General features: G+C 43.2%; 1 protein-coding gene across 7 annotated transcripts in view; it reads left to right on the plus strand.

Annotated features, from left to right (window-relative positions):
* CCDC138 (coiled-coil domain containing 138) overlaps positions 1-14,546 on the plus strand; it is a 28,432-nt gene extending 13,886 nt beyond the window's left edge. For 5 of the 7 annotated variants that reach the window (XM_028727998.2, XM_028727995.2, XM_028728000.2 and 2 more), the window contains 4 exons: positions 214-406; positions 4,616-4,792; positions 11,513-11,651; positions 13,282-14,546. In XM_028727998.2, the coding sequence (XP_028583831.2) occupies positions 214-406; positions 4,616-4,792; positions 11,513-11,651; positions 13,282-13,453 (681 nt within the window). In that variant the 3' untranslated portion in view covers positions 13,454-14,546. The remainder of the gene's footprint in view (positions 1-213; positions 407-4,615; positions 4,793-11,512; positions 11,652-13,281) is intronic. The other 2 variants (XM_028728001.2, XM_028728002.2) reach the window with 1 other exon arrangement.
* The last annotated feature ends 2,811 nt before the right edge of the window (positions 14,547-17,357 follow it).

Raw genomic sequence — 17,357 nt, forward strand, 5'->3', positions numbered from 1 at the left:
AGCCTTCTGCATAGTGGCTTATAATATGGTGCTCACATACTGCTTGGTGTACTTTGATATTCCTTTTTCCACCTGGACAATACGTCTCAGATATAAAGCATTTAAAACATGAATAATGTTGATGAGACTTGTTCAGAGTAAATTAAATGACGTTTGCATTTATCTAGTGGAATGCTATGTTCACTTCATACAGTTTTATTGCTTGTATAACAGTATGCAACAATGACATCAACAATGAGAAGACTGGGTGAAGACCTGTTTAAAGGTGTTGTGCCGAAGGGATGTCAATATATTTCTCCTGAACATACTACCGATCCCAAGCCAAAGTCCGCAGCATTCTTTAAAAGCTCCAATTTGCCTTTAAGACTTGTATCAACCTTAATTATAATCAAAACAGTGACGCAAGGTAAGTTCTACCAATGCTTTTGAGGTCTGCATGCAGCATATGGGGTCTCCAACCACACTTAAACAGCAAACTACAGAAAGATCCTTGTTCCGACTGACTGACCCGTGAAGTAAATTTGATTTATTTATTAAGATATTTCTGTACCACCCTCCATCAGCTTGGTTACAGGGCGCTTATGTCAGAATAGGGCAGTTCAAAACATCAAAGCCATTCTCACAAACATATGGCCTAACCAGCAGTGTCAAAACACAGAAATCACTTCACCCATCATTCTTTAAAAGCCTGTAGGTTAAAGAAACTTGATTTTAAAAAATGGAGTGGGGGCTAAAGTATTTCAATATGCATTTTAAGGGGTAATGGCTAGTTCTGTCTGCAGAGTTAAACTTCTAGATTTTTGCATGTTTGGCAGCCCAAGAGGGCCACAAACATAAACATACAGTATAAGGGCAGTTCTGCTGGATCAGACCAAAGGTCAGTTAGTCCAGAATCTGGTTTTCCATCACATGCCTCTTGGAAGACCTGCAAGCGGAGCTTGAACAGCAAAAGCTGTTGTTTCCCAGCAAGTGACATTTAGCAAGATAGTGCCTCTGAACCGGGAAGCTCTGGCAAATATTCATTGTTAGATCTGTCCTCCCAAGAGTTTATTTTATCCCCCATTTTTTAAAGCCATTGGTTATCATCACATCTTGCAGCAGTCAAAGCCACTGTGTTTGTGCTGTATGTAAAAGGTAAAGGGACCCCTAACAATTAAGTCCAGTTGCAAATGACTCTGGGGTTGTGGCACTCATCTTGCTTTACAGGCCGAGGGAGCCGGTGTTTGTCCGCTTCCGCAGGCAGTTTTTCCTGGTCATGTGGCCAGCATGACTAAGCCACTTCTGGCAAAACCAGAGCAGCGCATGGAAACGCTGTTTACCTTCCCACCAGAGTGGTACCTATTTATCTACTTGCACTGTGTGCTTTCGAGCTGCTAGGTTGGTAGGAGCTGGGACCAAGCAACAGAAGCTCACCCCGTCATAGGGATTCGAACCGCTGACCTTTTGACCGGCAAGCCCAAGCGGCACAGTGGTTTAACCCACAGCGCCACTGTATGTAGGCATGATTAAATTTCAGTGATCACCTACATTAGTGTTTAATAGAATTTGGATTTTTAAAAAAAGTTTTGGAAGAAACAAGCAAATGATGGGTGGGAGGGAGATCAGGATAAGATAGTGGGATAAGCAGTTGGCGCAAGTGATCATAGAGATGTGGTTAGCGTCACTCAGTGAGTGGTGCTTCTGTATGGAATGGAGAAGCTTCATCCTATGAATACTGGAATATTTTGGTAGTCACTGTCTGCATGTGTTTGAACTTACTTCCATAACCAGGAAACAATAGAACAGGAGTGGGGAAGCTCTGGCCTGTGTGTCTAAGTAGATCTGGCATAGGTCCCAGTTTGGCCTGAGAGGCCATTTTCCTCAGACATCAGGTGTGGGGCAGACGGGGACATAGCTGCCGGTGCACTGTTGCCTTAAAGTGCATTCCTGATTAGGCAGAAAGCCTCTCCTGCCAATGCACCATCTACTGATAGTCCAATCCTAGTTGACTTGCCCTTTCCAACAATTACCTGATAGGAACTCAGTTTAAGTGCCCTGGGATTGACCACACAATTGAGTTTCCCCATGTGGAACTCCATAGCCAGCTGGTCCGTGAAAGGGCTTACAAAGAACTGATCAGCTCTTTGAAGCGCCGATAACCAGCTGATCAGCAGTGCTTCAAAGCACCACACAGAGGTCCTTGAAAGGGCCCTCCTTTCAAATTTGGCCTGTGGGGTAGGGCCAGATCCATCTCTCCACCCCCTGTGCTAGATCCTTAGGGCATGGAAAGTTAACAGTCCCCACACCTAGAATCTGTAAATACTGTTCAGTTCGGCTTGCCATTCTGAAGCCACTGAAAACTATTTGTCACAAACATATTACTAATAACGTATCGGTGATCTGTAGGTCATTGATTTCTCCCTAGGTATACTCAAGACAAGGGATGGCAAACCTGTAGCCTTCCAGGCAGTGTTGGACTACAACTCCCATAAGCCCTGGCCAATGGCTAGCTGGGACTGATTGGGTGTTGAACAACACATGGAGGGCTACAGATTCTGCACTCCTGCTCAAGGACAAAATGAAATTTTGGCAAGGAATACTTTCCCACACCTCTTCACCTTTCTACAAAAATAAAACTTGGTTTCTAAGATGGTTATAGTTACACCTAAAACATTTAATATGCAGGAACAATTCTCTGCCATCTTATTTTAGTGTAGAATCTGTAGATAAAGTAAGAATGAATATACAATATAAAAATGCTAGCATAGATTGGTACATAATTCTAGATGGTTTGTAAGTAATGTTTTTTGCTTTAAAGTCACAATGCAGTAGGGGGCATCCTAATTAAGGTTTTGTAAGTTCAGGCATGATTCAGTTTATGTAATAATCCTTTAACGCAGTAGAATAAGTGTTACTGTGGTTTATTATCATTACCTGAAATCTCCGATATTTACTTTTGATAGAATGCCAACATACCAAAAATAGCAAAGGAAACCTTTTCTCAGGCAAATCATTGGGAAATTAAAGGGGGCTTAAAATGTTTTTAAACTCAGTTAGTAGTGTTTGAACATGAATGCAATAATTGATTTACCCCCCCCACCAAAAAAAGTGATTGGGATTTATATAGCTAGTTAGTAAATGCATCTTTGTTCTTGTTTCACTAAAATTTGGGGCCATCCAGCACAAAGCAATGCTATTTCTTGAATTGTTGAATAAAAGCTGCACAGCAGCAGATATTCAGAGAAAATTAATGCCACTAACACCTTGTTTATAACTGAATGTTACTAAAGTTAGCATTTAACCTTCAAATTTGGAGAAATCATTTCTTTGTGTAGGTTTAGGTTCCAAGCTAGTGAGAAGCGTTCAGCACTGTGAATGCTAGGCAAGGTCAAGGCTTTATGAACTTTGTCTTCATAAACAACAACAACTCGGCTTCTGTTACATAAATCTAAATAGGTAAATCCAAAAGGGCACAACATGGGTGCTATAGGGCCTTCTGGCTTCACTGACAATGATTGTTTCCTGTACGTGCTGTGTTATGTGTGCCAGCGTGGTTGCTCGAGAGCAATCAGGCAAGGCTCCCCGTTGGTATTTTCAAGGCTTTATTATCTGTCCCAAACGTTCACAATGCAGATTGACTCAATTCCATGTTTGCTCAGTCGCTAGCAGAATCTGGGAGTGGGCGGTCCTTAAACTTGCCCCAGCAGAGCAGTTTTTTGACCCCCATCCTACGCCTCCCCTCTCTGCGCGTAAGCCTTCTGCGCAGAGAGGGCATGGGCAAAGGGGGACCTGCCTCCCCCCCCCACTTTGCTCAGGCTCGGTGTTGCGGCTGTCTCTTGCATCTTCCGAGCCCTGCATCCCTTCCTCACTGGAGGCGTGGCTTCGCTCCTCCCCGGAGGACGAGCTGCTTCTCACGATCTTCGGAGGCTCCCTGTAACCCAACTGCCCTTCCACCTCCCGCCTCTGAGCTGATGGCAGTTCCCTGACATGCTGCTATTATTTTCTATCAGAGTAGATAGAAACCGGTTTTATTTTTGAAACCAAGGGGTGGTTTGGTTTTTTTAATTGGATTCTTAAAATTTATAGAATGTTTTTTCTTTTAAAAAATAATCTGGTTAAAATTAAATCTGAATACAAACATGTTACAAGTCTATGGAGATCTCTGGGCCCTAGGTTGTGTCTAAAATGGTCAAGAGGGATAGTCAGGAATGAGCAAAAGTTTTTGATTCTAATGATTCCCCCCACCCCACCCCTTTTCTCTATGTTTTTATTGTATTTAGATTAATGTTGGATTCTAAAAAAGATATTTGGCATTAAGTTTTGAATCTCTTTTTATAAACTAATAAAATTTATTTAAAATAATAATAAACATTGTAAGGACAGCAAATGTGAAAAATGGAACATTTTATGGTTATTTGATTTAATAAAATATGAGTTGTAAATATGATTTTCTTCTAGTAAAGAAAAAAGAATGAACGAGGCTAGGCATTAAATAAGCAACACACTATAAAGACATTTTGTTTTTGATATCTCCTTATATGCGTATTGTATAGCAGCCTCTTTTGCCTAGCTTGTTTGACAAGTGACCCAAAATAGTGGTGCAGTTTTATGTTTTAAATTCTAATGCATATTCTAGCTGATTACCTGGCTCAAGCCTTTGATTCCCTTTGCGTGGATCTGAAGACGGATGAAGGGAAGGCCTTGTTTTTGGACTACCAAGCTGTGCCTATTATCTTGAGTCATATAAGAATATCGAGTAAAGGTGTTCTTTCCAACGCCGTTGACAGTTTGCTTCAGATGACAACGCAATCCAGTAAGTGTGCTAAGTGATGATCAACGTTTTCATACTGCTTTGCTCAGCTTTTCTAAATTGCAGGTTTCCTTTGAATTGGCCATTTGCTTGGTCGTCTTATTTCAAGTAAGAATCTTTTCCAAGTAAAACAGACTTTACAGCCCCCCCCCCAAAAGTGTCTTATTTTAATGCTTTCATTAATGTTTGGTGCAGGCAAGCTAGTAAAAGGGGGGGGGGTATTTTCTGTAGATTTAATGCTTAGCTTTCTACTTTTCACATGAGAGAGAAATCAAAGCGAGGGAGAAACCAGTAAGTAGACTTCTCTTTAAAATGCAACAATCCCCTGACTTTTACTTAGCCTGTTTGGTAAAACATGACATGAGTAGGGTAAAGCCCATTCTTCTCCTTTCCCAGAAGACATCTGTCCAACGTGCACAGTAACTTGCCGTAGGAAACAATCTAGAAAAATAACTGCAAATGATTCACTCATGAATTTAGTGCAAGGATACAATGTTTTATCTTCTTCCTCTTGAAACATCTGTGACTGTACAAAAGGAGTGTATACCGGCCAGAATAACATCTTTGAGATGCCGGATATAAACCCTATGTGTGTTTCTAACAATTCGTGAGGGAGAGGAGTAATCAAGATTTCACTACCATGCTTCCATGACCATGCGTTGGATATCGTGTTTGCATAGTGATCGTGCATTGCGCTAGTCTCCAATTGCATGGTCTCCACTGGGGCGGCCCTATTCAGTGCTTTTCTAAAAGAAAATAATGGTGTTGGTACTCACCATGAAGTTGGTACAGTAAAGGCCACACTTTTAACCCTTGAGTATTCTGTAAATTCTTCATTATGTGAGGAGGTTAGACATGCATATATCTGCATGGAGGAGTGTTTTGTATACAAGATTACTTTGTACAGCATATCTCATACAGTGGTACCTTGGGTTTACTTAATTCGTTCCGGAGGTCCGTACTTAACCTGAAACTGTTCTTAACCTGAAGCACCACTTTAGCTAATGGGGCCTCCTGCTGCTGCCGCGCCGCCGGAGCACGATTTCTGTTCCTATCCTGAAGTAAAGTTTTTAACCTGAAGCACTATTTCTGGGTTAGCGGAGTGTGTAACCTGAAGCATATGTAACCTGAAGCGTATGTAACCCAAGGTACCACTGTATAAGTGTCTTAATGTGTGATATATTTACATTGTTACCTGAAAGAATGGGCTATATGATATCCTTCAGTTTTAAGTGGCACCTTACTTTGAAACTGTTGCCTCGAGTCTATTACAATGCAGTCGTTTCAGTCTCTCGAACTGCCTGCTCCTGCATAGACTCTTGCACAGAACTAAGTCAGATCCCCAGATGTGCCTCCAACCACATAGAATAATCCTTCTGCATTAAAGACCTGCAGCGAGTTGAGCTAAGAAATGGAGAGCTCTTATGCATTCCTATGCAAACCAGCCTGCTTGATCTTCCACTCAGATAAATCACAGCTTAGGACTCATCCCACGCTTTCTGCCTAGGGTGATGATGCTGTTTTATCTTAACCAGGAAGTACCGGTATTACTCCTTTTTATCTTCAGCCCCCTACAAACTAATGTCAGGAGAGCAATTTTTGTGCACATTCTATGTTGTTGGGTATATTTCCTTTTATTTCAATCACACAAAATGCCCGGAAAGCGTGACAGCTTAGGACCTTTAGTGAAATATAGCTCAGAAGCAAGTCTCCTCGCAGGTAACCAGGACTTCTGACATCACCCATTACCTGGTTTTGTACTGAGTGTTCACTTGATAGGGGGCGGAAGTGAATTCCCCCCACCATCTCTAACGAATGTGCCCGTATGATGCATGAGGTTGTTAACCCTGACAGTTTTGAACATTACAGTGGTACCTCGGGTTAAGTACTTAATTCGTTCCGGAGGTCCGTTCTTAACCTGAAACTGTTCTTAACCTGAAGCCCCACTTTAGCTAATGGGGCCTCCTGCTGCTGCCGCACCGCCGGAGCACGATTTCTGACTCATCCTGAAGCAAAGTTCTCAACCCGAGGTACTATTTCTGGGTTAGTGGAGTCTGTAACCTGAAGCGTATGTAATCCGAGGTGCCACTGAATTTTAATGGTTTATTTAGTGTTCTGATGGTCGAATGTGAACTGATGCATTGCAAGCTGTCCTGGTGTTTTAATGCATAATTAAATAAATAAATGATTTTATACTTTGTAGTTTTAAGTGCACACGCGAAACCTCTTGCACCCACACCAAAAGCATAGAATGTGGCTTATAGCAAAAGTAAAGATCATTAGTGAATGAGTGTGGAGTTAGCCCTGCATTTTGTAGCAAAGTGTGAGTGTTACGCATTCAGTAACAAAAACCTCCCATAGCTTTTATTGTTCCCCATGGCTTGAAAACAGCTTGGAGAGCTGCAGAGAGGAGCAGAGTCATGCAGAGCGAACTAGATTGGAAAGTGGAAAGGCTGGGTGGGCTGTGGAGGATGGAGCTGTCGGAATTTAGGGAACATAAGATTAACTCCACCAACCATGGCTTCTGGGGCAAGCGGTGTGAGAGGCAGAGAAGAAAGGCTATTGCAGCAATTATGAAAGGGGAGCGGGGCAACAGCCACGAGACCAGGACCAAGCAGCTTGAAGAATCATGGAGGGTAGATGGTTGCTGTTTGGGTGAGAGAGTGGCAGATGGAACAGGAGAGACAGCGAATGGCACTGGAAGAGAGGAAACCAGAGGGTGCTCTAATGCCATAAGCCACCAATGGGATGCTGAGGACAATGTAGGGTCAGTAGACTAGAATCTTCAAGGAATAACAAGGGGCTCTGAGAAACAGAGGACTTGACCTTGGCAGAGCAAGGCCTAAGGTGCTGTGCTGTCAATCTAGTGGAGCATTAGGGTTCTTCAGCAGCTATTTCTTGCAGAAGGGCATCAATGAGGACATTTAAAGGAGCTACCTAGGTAGATAGGGACGCGAGTGGCGCTGTGGGTTAAACCACAGAGTCTAGGACTTGCCAATCAGAAGGTCGGCGGTTCGAATCCCCGCGATGGGGTGAGCTCCCATTGCTCGGTCCCTGCTCCTGCCAACCTAGCAGTTCGAAAGCACATCAAAGTGCAAGTAGATAAATAGGAAAGGTAAACGGTGTTTCTGTGCACTGCTCTGGTTCGCCAGAAGCAGCTTAGTCATGCTGGCCACATGACTGGAAGCTGTACACCGGCTCCCTCGGCCAATAAAGCGAGATGAGCACCGCAACCCCAGAGTCGGCCATTACTGGATCTAATGGTCAGGGGTACCTTAACCTTTACCTTTACCTAGCTAGATAGAACTACAGAGCATCATCTACAAATTAAATCACATCTTCTTAATTTTTATTATGTATTTTGTGTTTTTATATTGCGATTTCATCTTGCAAACCGCCCTGAAACCTGCGGGTATAGGGTAGTATACAAACTTGTTGTTTAGTTGTGTCCGACTCTTCGTGACTCCATGGACCAGAGCACGCCAATAAACTTAATAAATAATAATAATAATGCTTAATGCCTTCCCACCGCAGAGCTCCAGATCCGAAAAGGTCACAAACAGCTGAGACCCTTTGGTGCCCTCCGTCAAGGTCCCTGGATATAGTCAGGAAGGTGGTTTTGTGCCGGGAAGACTCTTCAACTAAAATGTAGCAGATGCAAAGACCTATATACCTATTTTGAAGAGTCCTTTACTGGACCTGCTGTGTGCTAATGCAGCTGCCCTCGCCCCACCCTTTTACTTGCAGCCCCGTAATGCAGTGTGGAATTTCCGGGTTGTTTCTTAAGGCTCTAAAATATATCCCTTTTTCATACAGTCGAAACACCCTCCTTTTTTTTTTAGAACAGTACTCTTATACTTGTATCAAGAGTTCTCCCAACAGCCAGAGCCACTAGAGGGAGTGTGCTTGTTTTGAAGCTGCTCATGCCCGGAGTTATTAGCTTCTTCAGCTTTTAAAGATGTACTCCACCTGTTGGCATTTCTTTGTACTCTAAATCCCAGTAAAAGGGGTTCTTGGTGGAGGATAGCAAGAAAATCAGGGCAATGCTTTGCCTTGGGCTTGTTGTGTACACTCCCCCTGCTTCAAGAAGAACACAGTGCCAGGCTCATGCTTCAGGCTGTTTAAAAACTTGCACCTGCACAGGGCTTTAGCTGTTTCAAGTTGCCGCACATGTGAGCAATTGAGCACATTACAGGAATTTTGACCGCTGCCTTTTATTTGGCATGGCTCTTGCACCAGACTCTTGTTAAAAGGTTATAAAGGGCTCTGATCTGTGTAATGGTCTACTAGAACCAAGCGTGGCTTTCCCTGCATAGAACATGTGTGCTAGTCAAGCTCGTTCTGGAATATTGAGGTGGCATTTTTAAAGAACAGTTACCACTTTTGTTTGCACAATAAAGTGGAAACATGCATGTTCTTAGCCAGATATTTTTCTTCCAAAAGGGTCACATTTTTATTCTTGACTTTGCCAAGGTTGTAGGTGGATGGCTTCTGCTTAGACCAACTTCTGCACAGTGTTAACTTTGTTTCAAGAGTCTAAAGAGCTGCAAGGGTTAATCCATCGCATCCTTTACTCTTCTAAAGGGCAGGTGCGAATTTATCTTGAAGAGAAACATTTGAAGCGGGAGCAGAAGAAATAATTTATAGCTTATGTGGGATAAGCAGTGAAACATCTCTTTAAAGAATTCCCTTCCTTTCCCATCCTGTCTCCCTTTGTAGTCTTCCTTCCGATTATTCATCTAGGATTCTCTTTCTCTTCTAGAAGCTGAGCTCGGCATTCAGCCAACGCGTTGCTGCTCTGTGTAGTGCAAGGCAAGGCTGAGCTGTCTGAACTCATGGCTGGGGGTTTTCATCTGTCTTGGAGCCTTAAAGAGCTGTTTTATTTGAATAAAATCTCTCTTCCATGAGAAGCCTGTTTAGTATCTACCATCCTTTTTGTTGTTGTTGTTAATGGCCTTCAATTACTGATACTGCTTCTTCCTGCTTTCCTGTGCTGCTTTAGATTTTGCTGTCTTTATTAGGATTTGCATTCCTATAGCATCAAAAAAACGAAGATCATGGACACTGGTCCCATCACCTCCTGGCAAATAGAAGGGGAAGAAATGGAGGCAGTGAGAGATTTTACTTTCTTGGGCTCCGTGATCACTGCAGATGGTGACAGCAGTCACGAAATTAAAAAAACGCCTGCTTCTTGGGAAGAAAGCAATGACAAACCTAGACAGCATCTCAAAAAGCAGAGATATCACCTTGCCAACAAAGGTCCGTATAGTTAAAGCTATGGTTTCCCCAGTAGTGATGTATGGAAGTGAGAGCTGGACCATAAAGAAGGCTGATCACCAAAGAATTGATGCTTTTGAATTATGGTGCTGGAGGAGACTCTTGAGAGTCCCATGGACTGCAAGAAGATCAAACCTCTCCATTCTTAAGGAAATCAGCCCTGCGTGCTCACTGGAAGGACAGATCCTGAAGCCGAGGCTCCAAGGCTTTGGCCACCTCATGAGAAGAGAAGACTCCCTGGAAAAGACCCTGGTGTTGGGAAAGATGGAGGGCACAAGGAGAAGGGGACGACAGAGGACGAGATAGTTGGATAGTGTTCTCAAAGCTACAAACATGAGTTTGACCAAACTGCGGGAGGCAGTGGAAGACAGGAGTGCCTGGTGTGCTCTGGTCCATGGAGTCACAAAGAGTCGGACACGACTAAACAACAACAGCTGCTAAAATTCCTTGCACCAAGACTTTTGTTTTGCCCAGATTTGTTATCCCAAGATTGCTCTACCATGAAAACCCTGACCTTTGAGTAAGCTATCCTGGCTACAGCCAATTTTACCCTTCGCCACTGCAATTTGAACATCAAATGCTGCATTGTAGGTGGAGCTGGGTGCGTCAAGATGGTAGCAGGACATGTTCCAATAACAAGCTTTGAAGCAGACCATCCCTCTAGAGAGGAAGACGGCTCAAACCATGTCAAGATGTCAACTGATCTCAGCTAAACTGAAGATCAGGGTTTCCATGGTAGAATACCCTGCCACAAGTCTGGAAAGTAGACTGGCTGTTCTTCTGGTGTTAAAATTAAAGCATTTGGGCCAAAATAATTTCCAAAAGAGGCTTGAGTAGTTGTGCTGGCCTATTCACGAGACTAGCCAAGAGCATTTAGAATCCAGTTCCTACACTTTCAAACTAAGAAAGATTTACTTTGTTGCACTAGAGAAAGGAGAACTTATGTAGACACTTGTTCAGGCTGTTTCCTAACCAAACCAAGAAAATAGTCAACCAGAGGTACAGCTTAACAATGCCAAGCATCTTTCCAGAAATAAGAAAACCCATTTTCACAGCTATTACCCAGCAATCTTTGCTGCTAGATACCATTGAATCAACCAATCTTTCAGAGAAACTAGTGAGATGGTACATTTTGAAGAAGCCACTAAGGGCACTACAGACGTAGAATAATTCTACACCTCTCTACACACATTATAACTGATTCTATAATGATTATTGAATCAGTTCATTTTTTCAGCTCCCTCTGCTATGCCAGGATATGTGATGTTCTCTTTTTCTGTACTTAAGGGCTGCAGGGTGCCTCTGCTTGAATCTGAATTTAAGAGTATTCTTCTGAAGTTGGGAGCTGTGCAATATGCTTTACATGACTAGTTGTATTAATTTGTTATAAAAACCCTTTTCTTCCTTTTTCAACTAATTATAATTATTGGTCACTTTATTCTACAGGGTTTTTGCATCCGTTTCTGGAAGCTTGCAGTAATGAGACCTTTTTTCGCACTTGTTCACTGTTGCTTCGAAACCCTAAGCTAGATACACAGATACTGGAAAAACTTAGTATTCTGCTGCAAAAGCTCTCAAAAATTAAGTAAGTCTTGTCAACTTTTTCTTATTATCCAGTTTTATTATCCTCTCTTTGTCATCTTTTTCAACCCATTGTCAGGTTCTTGCATTGTGTAATAGGCACATTAACTTTATTTCCCCCTCAGCATCATACTAATATTTAAGAGGAAATGACAAATGAATTGTGATCTCCACTTGAAAATAATAACTGAAGGTAAAAGTGAGTGGGGTAGGGGAAAGTTCCCAAACTTTCAAATGTAAGCCTTAAAAATCTTTATTTAAGCTAAAGAAATATTTTTAATTATGGTTTTTGAGACAGTATTACCTTAACCACAATTCCACAGTTCACGCTTTGTTAAAATATAATAATCGGTAAACATTTTTGTTAGTTTCAACAAGCTGCCTTCAGAAACTATGGTCTGAAGTTGGCTTTTCTTAAGTGAGCCATAGTTAGTATTAACCATAATTACTGTTAATCACAGACGAGGCCACAGACTGACTGATCAAAGAGCTAAAAGCTTCTAAACTCTTCCTGGCCTTGGTTTGCACATGTTTCGCTAAACCAGTGGTTGGTAATCCTTGCACCTACGGGCCAAATGTAGTCCTCTATTCCCCTCTGTCTGGCCCTTAGGATTCTCCTCAGGCCACGTCCCTCACTTCCCTTGATGCCCTCAAGTGCTTTTCCCTCACTGCAATGTGTCTTTGAACTATGATAACATCTGTTGTTTGCGTGGATGGGAGGGTGTGTGTGAGGATAAACCTCTAGCCTTTCTGTGACTGGAATTTTGCCTACTGTACAACTGTTGCTCCACCCACATTTGCCTCTGGCCATGCCCACTTTTTGCCTCTCACCCTGCTCGCTATGGGCATGTGGCCCTCAGAAGTTTGGCTGTGAGGAAATACAGGCCTCACGTTTAAAGTTTCCTCAACCCCTACTCTAAACCATGATCTAGCACGATGTGCAAATTTGGCTGCTATTGGCAGATGCCATTGTGGGATAATTTGTAGACACCTTTCTTTAACAAATAGGGGACGCGGGTGGCGCTGTGGGTAAAAGCCTCAGCGCCTAGGGCTTGCCGATCAAAAGGTCGGCAGTTCGAATCCCCGCGGCAGGGTGAGCTCACGTTGCTCGGTCCCAGCGCCTGCCAACCTAGCAGTTCGAAAGCACCCCTGGGTGCAAGTAGATAAATAGGGACCGCTTACAAGCGGGAAGGTAAATGGTGTTTCCGTGTGCAGCTCTGGCTCGCCAGAGCAGCGATGTCACGCTGGCCACGTGACCCGGAAGTGTCTCCGGACAGCGCTGGCCCCCGGCCTCTTGAGTGAGATGGGCGCACAACCCTAGAGTCTGGCAAGACTGGCCCGTACGGGTAGGGGTACCTTTACCTTTACCTTTTTCTTTAACAAAAAGTTTTCCGCGGCTTTACGCCGCTGTTAAGTCCATTTATCTTACAAAGCTTCATAACGAAAACCAAACACATCTCAAATCTATTACAGTATCTGTTAATACTAAGAAAGGCATTTATTTTTACTTCAAACATTTTTCAGATGCTCTGTAACTTGTAATGTTCAGATATAATTGCAGTTCTTCCCGTCCTTCAGAGTGATCAAAATGATGTTCCTTCCCTGCATAACATTCTTGGAAAATAATCTTACAGGGGCAATAAGAAGATGTTTGAGCTGTTCACGATTCACCTGATGATTCAAGAGCTACAGAGGACAACGCATCCAGATCATGCTTTCTTATGTATTAACCTCAACTCAATTCTCTTCAATTTGGGACTGACAAAAAGCAACCCCAAAAGCAACAGTCTAAATGGGAGCCAGTAACAGATTGCATTTTATTAAGACATTTTCTGATTCTAAATGAATAAATGAAGGAAAAAAATGTCACAATGGACATAATCTTTTATGCCAATATGCTCCTCAAAATAGGCCAAGAACAGTTTGCCATTTTATTGAATACTTGATTTACCCGCCCCCTTTAAATATTGTAAGTTTTACAGTGGCCATGATCCAGAGGGATGTGCACTTTCCCCCTTGCAATAGGTAATCTGTGCTGCCAAAGCTGACAGTGATCTTTGTGTGCAGCCCTAACTCTCATGATATGCAGCCCCTTTTGGAAGCAGTTCCTCGTCCATCAGTGGCCAAATTATTTAATCTGGGGGGGGGGGTCAAATCCTCCCAGGCCATAAAGTTGTTCCTCCCCACTCCCAACCCCTGTTGAAAAACGCTTGCTGCCAAATGTGAGGGTCACCAACTCCTGACCCTCATCCCAGCAGCATAGTGAGAAGATACCCCAGAGATATCTTTTGATGTTGCAGGGGCCTCTTGGATTCTTCTCATTAAGAGAGGATGGTTGCCAGTAGAGAGAAAGAGAGCCTTTGAGTAGTGTTGGTAAATCAAGAAGCATCTTTGGTCTCTGGCCTACTTTCCAGCTGCCTGACACTTCTTTCAGTAAACTGGGATGGGGAGGTTGATGGAAGTTGGGAGTCCCAACATCATTTGGAGGACCACAAGTTCCCCACCCTTAAGACAGAACTTCATAACCACACAGAACTCAGACATGGCTGACTTGTGCACCACCTGCTATAGTAGAGAATGCCCTGATCCCACCCTCAAAGTCACAGCAGTGAGTTATCCTCTTGTAGAAATATAGTTCCTTTTGTACAGGAATTTTTAAAATGTTGGTTTGCTCATTTCTGTATTGGGGGGAATTTCAGTTACTGATGTCAAGCTTGGCCCTGATTTGCGCTTTGACTGATGCCTTCTATATGTTTGGTAACTCATTCAAAGGCATAGTCACCTGTCACTTTTATATGTATTTATTGGCTATTACTGTGTCTTACTGACACATTATTATTCTGGAGTGCTCTATTTGTATTCAGTATTTTAATATTAAAAAGAAGTCCACAAAATTAAACTACACCGAGAACCTAATTGTTCAACAAAAAGAATTTACTTTTCAGTTTTACTTCATACTAAAAGTAAGCCATCCCCCCCCCCCCACTTCCCCCTTTGGGTTCATACCTTATTTGACTATGAAGGCTGCAATGCTAAATATGTCTACACAGAAGTAAGTCTTACTTAATTCAGTGGGGAGGATGAAACTCTTGATTAATCTGCTCACACAACCCACTTGTTCATTATCTCATAGAGAGAGAGAGAGGTTTCACATACACGAGCACTTTCCTTTTTTAAAAAAAATATACGTGCTATCCTAACTGGAAATAAGGAAATACATATTTTAGCACCTGCTTAAATTGTCCATGAAACCTCATAACAAGATTCCTGCCAGGAACAAGATATTAAAGTCACCCCTCTATACCCTGTTTCTTTGGCAATGGCTGTGCCAGGAGCCTTGACAAAAAAAGAAGAAGTAGAAACCAGCACCTTAGTTTCTCAAAGCAAATTATTATAAGGAAGGTGGGTATACCTTTGTCTCCCTTGGGGCAAAGAAGAGATTACAGGGGAAGATGCTGGCTTGGCTAGCAATGATTAGCCTGCATGTACAGCTTCCTAGTGATTCTGTACCCCAGATGACTCCCCTTTTGCAAGCTGGTGATGCCAGTAAGAGGGTGAGTGGCAGATGGGTAAATATTTTTCCTTCTCCAAGAGCTTGCTGCCTGCCCTTATGTCGCTGGTCAGCTGGTTTCACTCCTTTTGACAGTTCTGTTAGCTGGCAAACTGGTCTGGAGAAATGCAAGGAAGGACCTTTACCCTGGCATGTCACTAAAGCAAGGCTGGATCACTGCCATCTTCCCATTGCAAAAAAAAGTTGACGTTTGCTATCATCTCAATAGGTCCAGCCACTCTGCAGAGGCCTTTATGGGATTGTTACCTTTAGGTGGAAAACAAGGAGGCATTTGCTTATTCAAGTGCTTCGGTTTTCCACGTTAAGAGCTTGTGGGTAACTTTTGTGGGTAACAATTACTTTGTGTGCTCACAGCTAAATGTTTCCATTCCCTTACATTTTATGAGACTGGTGGCCTTCATTATGAACACAAGTTAATTACGCCACCCACGGTCTAAAGCAGAGGTGCAGAGGCATGATTTTCCTATATTGCAAACATACAGCTTGCGACAAAGAGCAACAGTCCCACACAGTTCTGTGACTGGAGTTTGACTATTTGTGTTTATAATACTTGGTTGAAAAGCTGTAGCACGGGTGGCTTTTTACCACATGTTTATGACTTTGCCTACTGTGCATGCCTATTACATACAATTCTTATTTGCGTGCACATAAAGGCAAGTTGTAATTTGAAGAAAGGGAACCAAATGTTAGCTTTTATAGAAGCACATGTTAATTTGATAAGCGGGGTAGCGGACTCCCTGCTTCCATTTCCTTCCATTTCTTTATCCCTGGCTTTCACCCTCCCCACCCCCCTGTTTCTGCCCAGGGAAGAAATACCCCCCAATACACAGCAGTGCTGGTTGGGGAGCACACTTGAGGCCAGCAGTAGCGGGCAAAGGGAGTTATTGAAGCAGGCCTGTAAGCTTTGTAATTTGCATTAATGTACCTCCCGCAAACGAAAAGAAGACCACCTATACTGGATTTGGTAAACTTGTAGGGAAGGGGTGGCAACTCTATTCGCTCTATAGATCAGGGTTTCCCAAACTTGGGTCACCAGCTGTTTGTTGGACTACAACTCCCATCATCCCTAGCTAGCAGGACGTGTAGTCAGGGATGATGGGAATTGTAGTCCAAAAACAGCTGGAGACCCAAGTTTGAGAAACACTGGTGTAGATCCTTTACTTTTTCCAGTTTGTTGTCTCCAGTATGATGGAATGCAAGAGAAGTGGAGAAATAGCTCTTGTATGTATACGATGACTAAATTAGCCAAGTGCCTGGACAATTTGTCACATGGGGTTGAAAGAGAGAGACTTAAGCTCTGTTCCTTTGCCTCTCAGTTTGATGGAGTGCTGATCTGAGAGGTAAGAGGTCCTGTCTGGCATCTTCACTTCTCTTGGCTCCAGCTCCTCCCCTTCAAACCTTGTCCTCTTGCTGCTGACCCATTTCAATACTACGTTGTTCTGGGCAAAGGTCTTTAAGGTGGCACCGTGTCCTAGAACATCCAGTTTGTGTTCTCTATGGTAATGCCATATTGCTCAGGCAACAAAAGGAAAAAATATTTATAGGCCCAGAGTTATCAACACTTAGTTTAAGTGTTTATGAACACTTAGCATGCGGCAAATCTGCAGCTGCGTTTTGTAAACCGCATTGAGGTTTTGTTCTTGCAATCAAGCAGCGATGTCATGAACTGCCAGGGTGATAGAGAGGAGGAAGAGGATCCCAGTGAGGGGTGTAGCCAGGACACACTGGGACAATCGGGATGGGGAAGGAAGTACAGAGTGACAGAGGATGGCAAGGGAGTTGGGAGTGAGTGCACAAGAATCAGAGCAGCAGGACCCAGAGCCAGAGGGACCCCTGTTTTGATAAAAACAGTGGGCTCTGAGGCATAGGGAGGAGTGGTAGGGGAGCTCTAGGAAGCTGAGGCAGACAAGAGCCCACAGCCCAGCTCCTTAGCTGGCCAGGTGGGGCTCGCTAGCTCTGGGAGAAGATTCTTCAGCTGAAGTAGGCTCAGGACAGGTGATGGTCATATACCTCATTAAGCCCAGATACTGCAATCAGCATGCAGAGCACAAAAGGGAAGCAGAGCTGAGGGGCTGTGTCTGCTCAACTGCCCATCTTGAGCAACTTTGGCTTGGATAATCCTGAACTTCTATGGGACTG

This window comes from Podarcis muralis, chromosome 4 (genome assembly GCF_964188315.1).
Source record: "Podarcis muralis chromosome 4, rPodMur119.hap1.1, whole genome shotgun sequence".
Classification (NCBI taxonomy): domain Eukaryota; kingdom Metazoa; phylum Chordata; class Lepidosauria; order Squamata; family Lacertidae; genus Podarcis; species Podarcis muralis.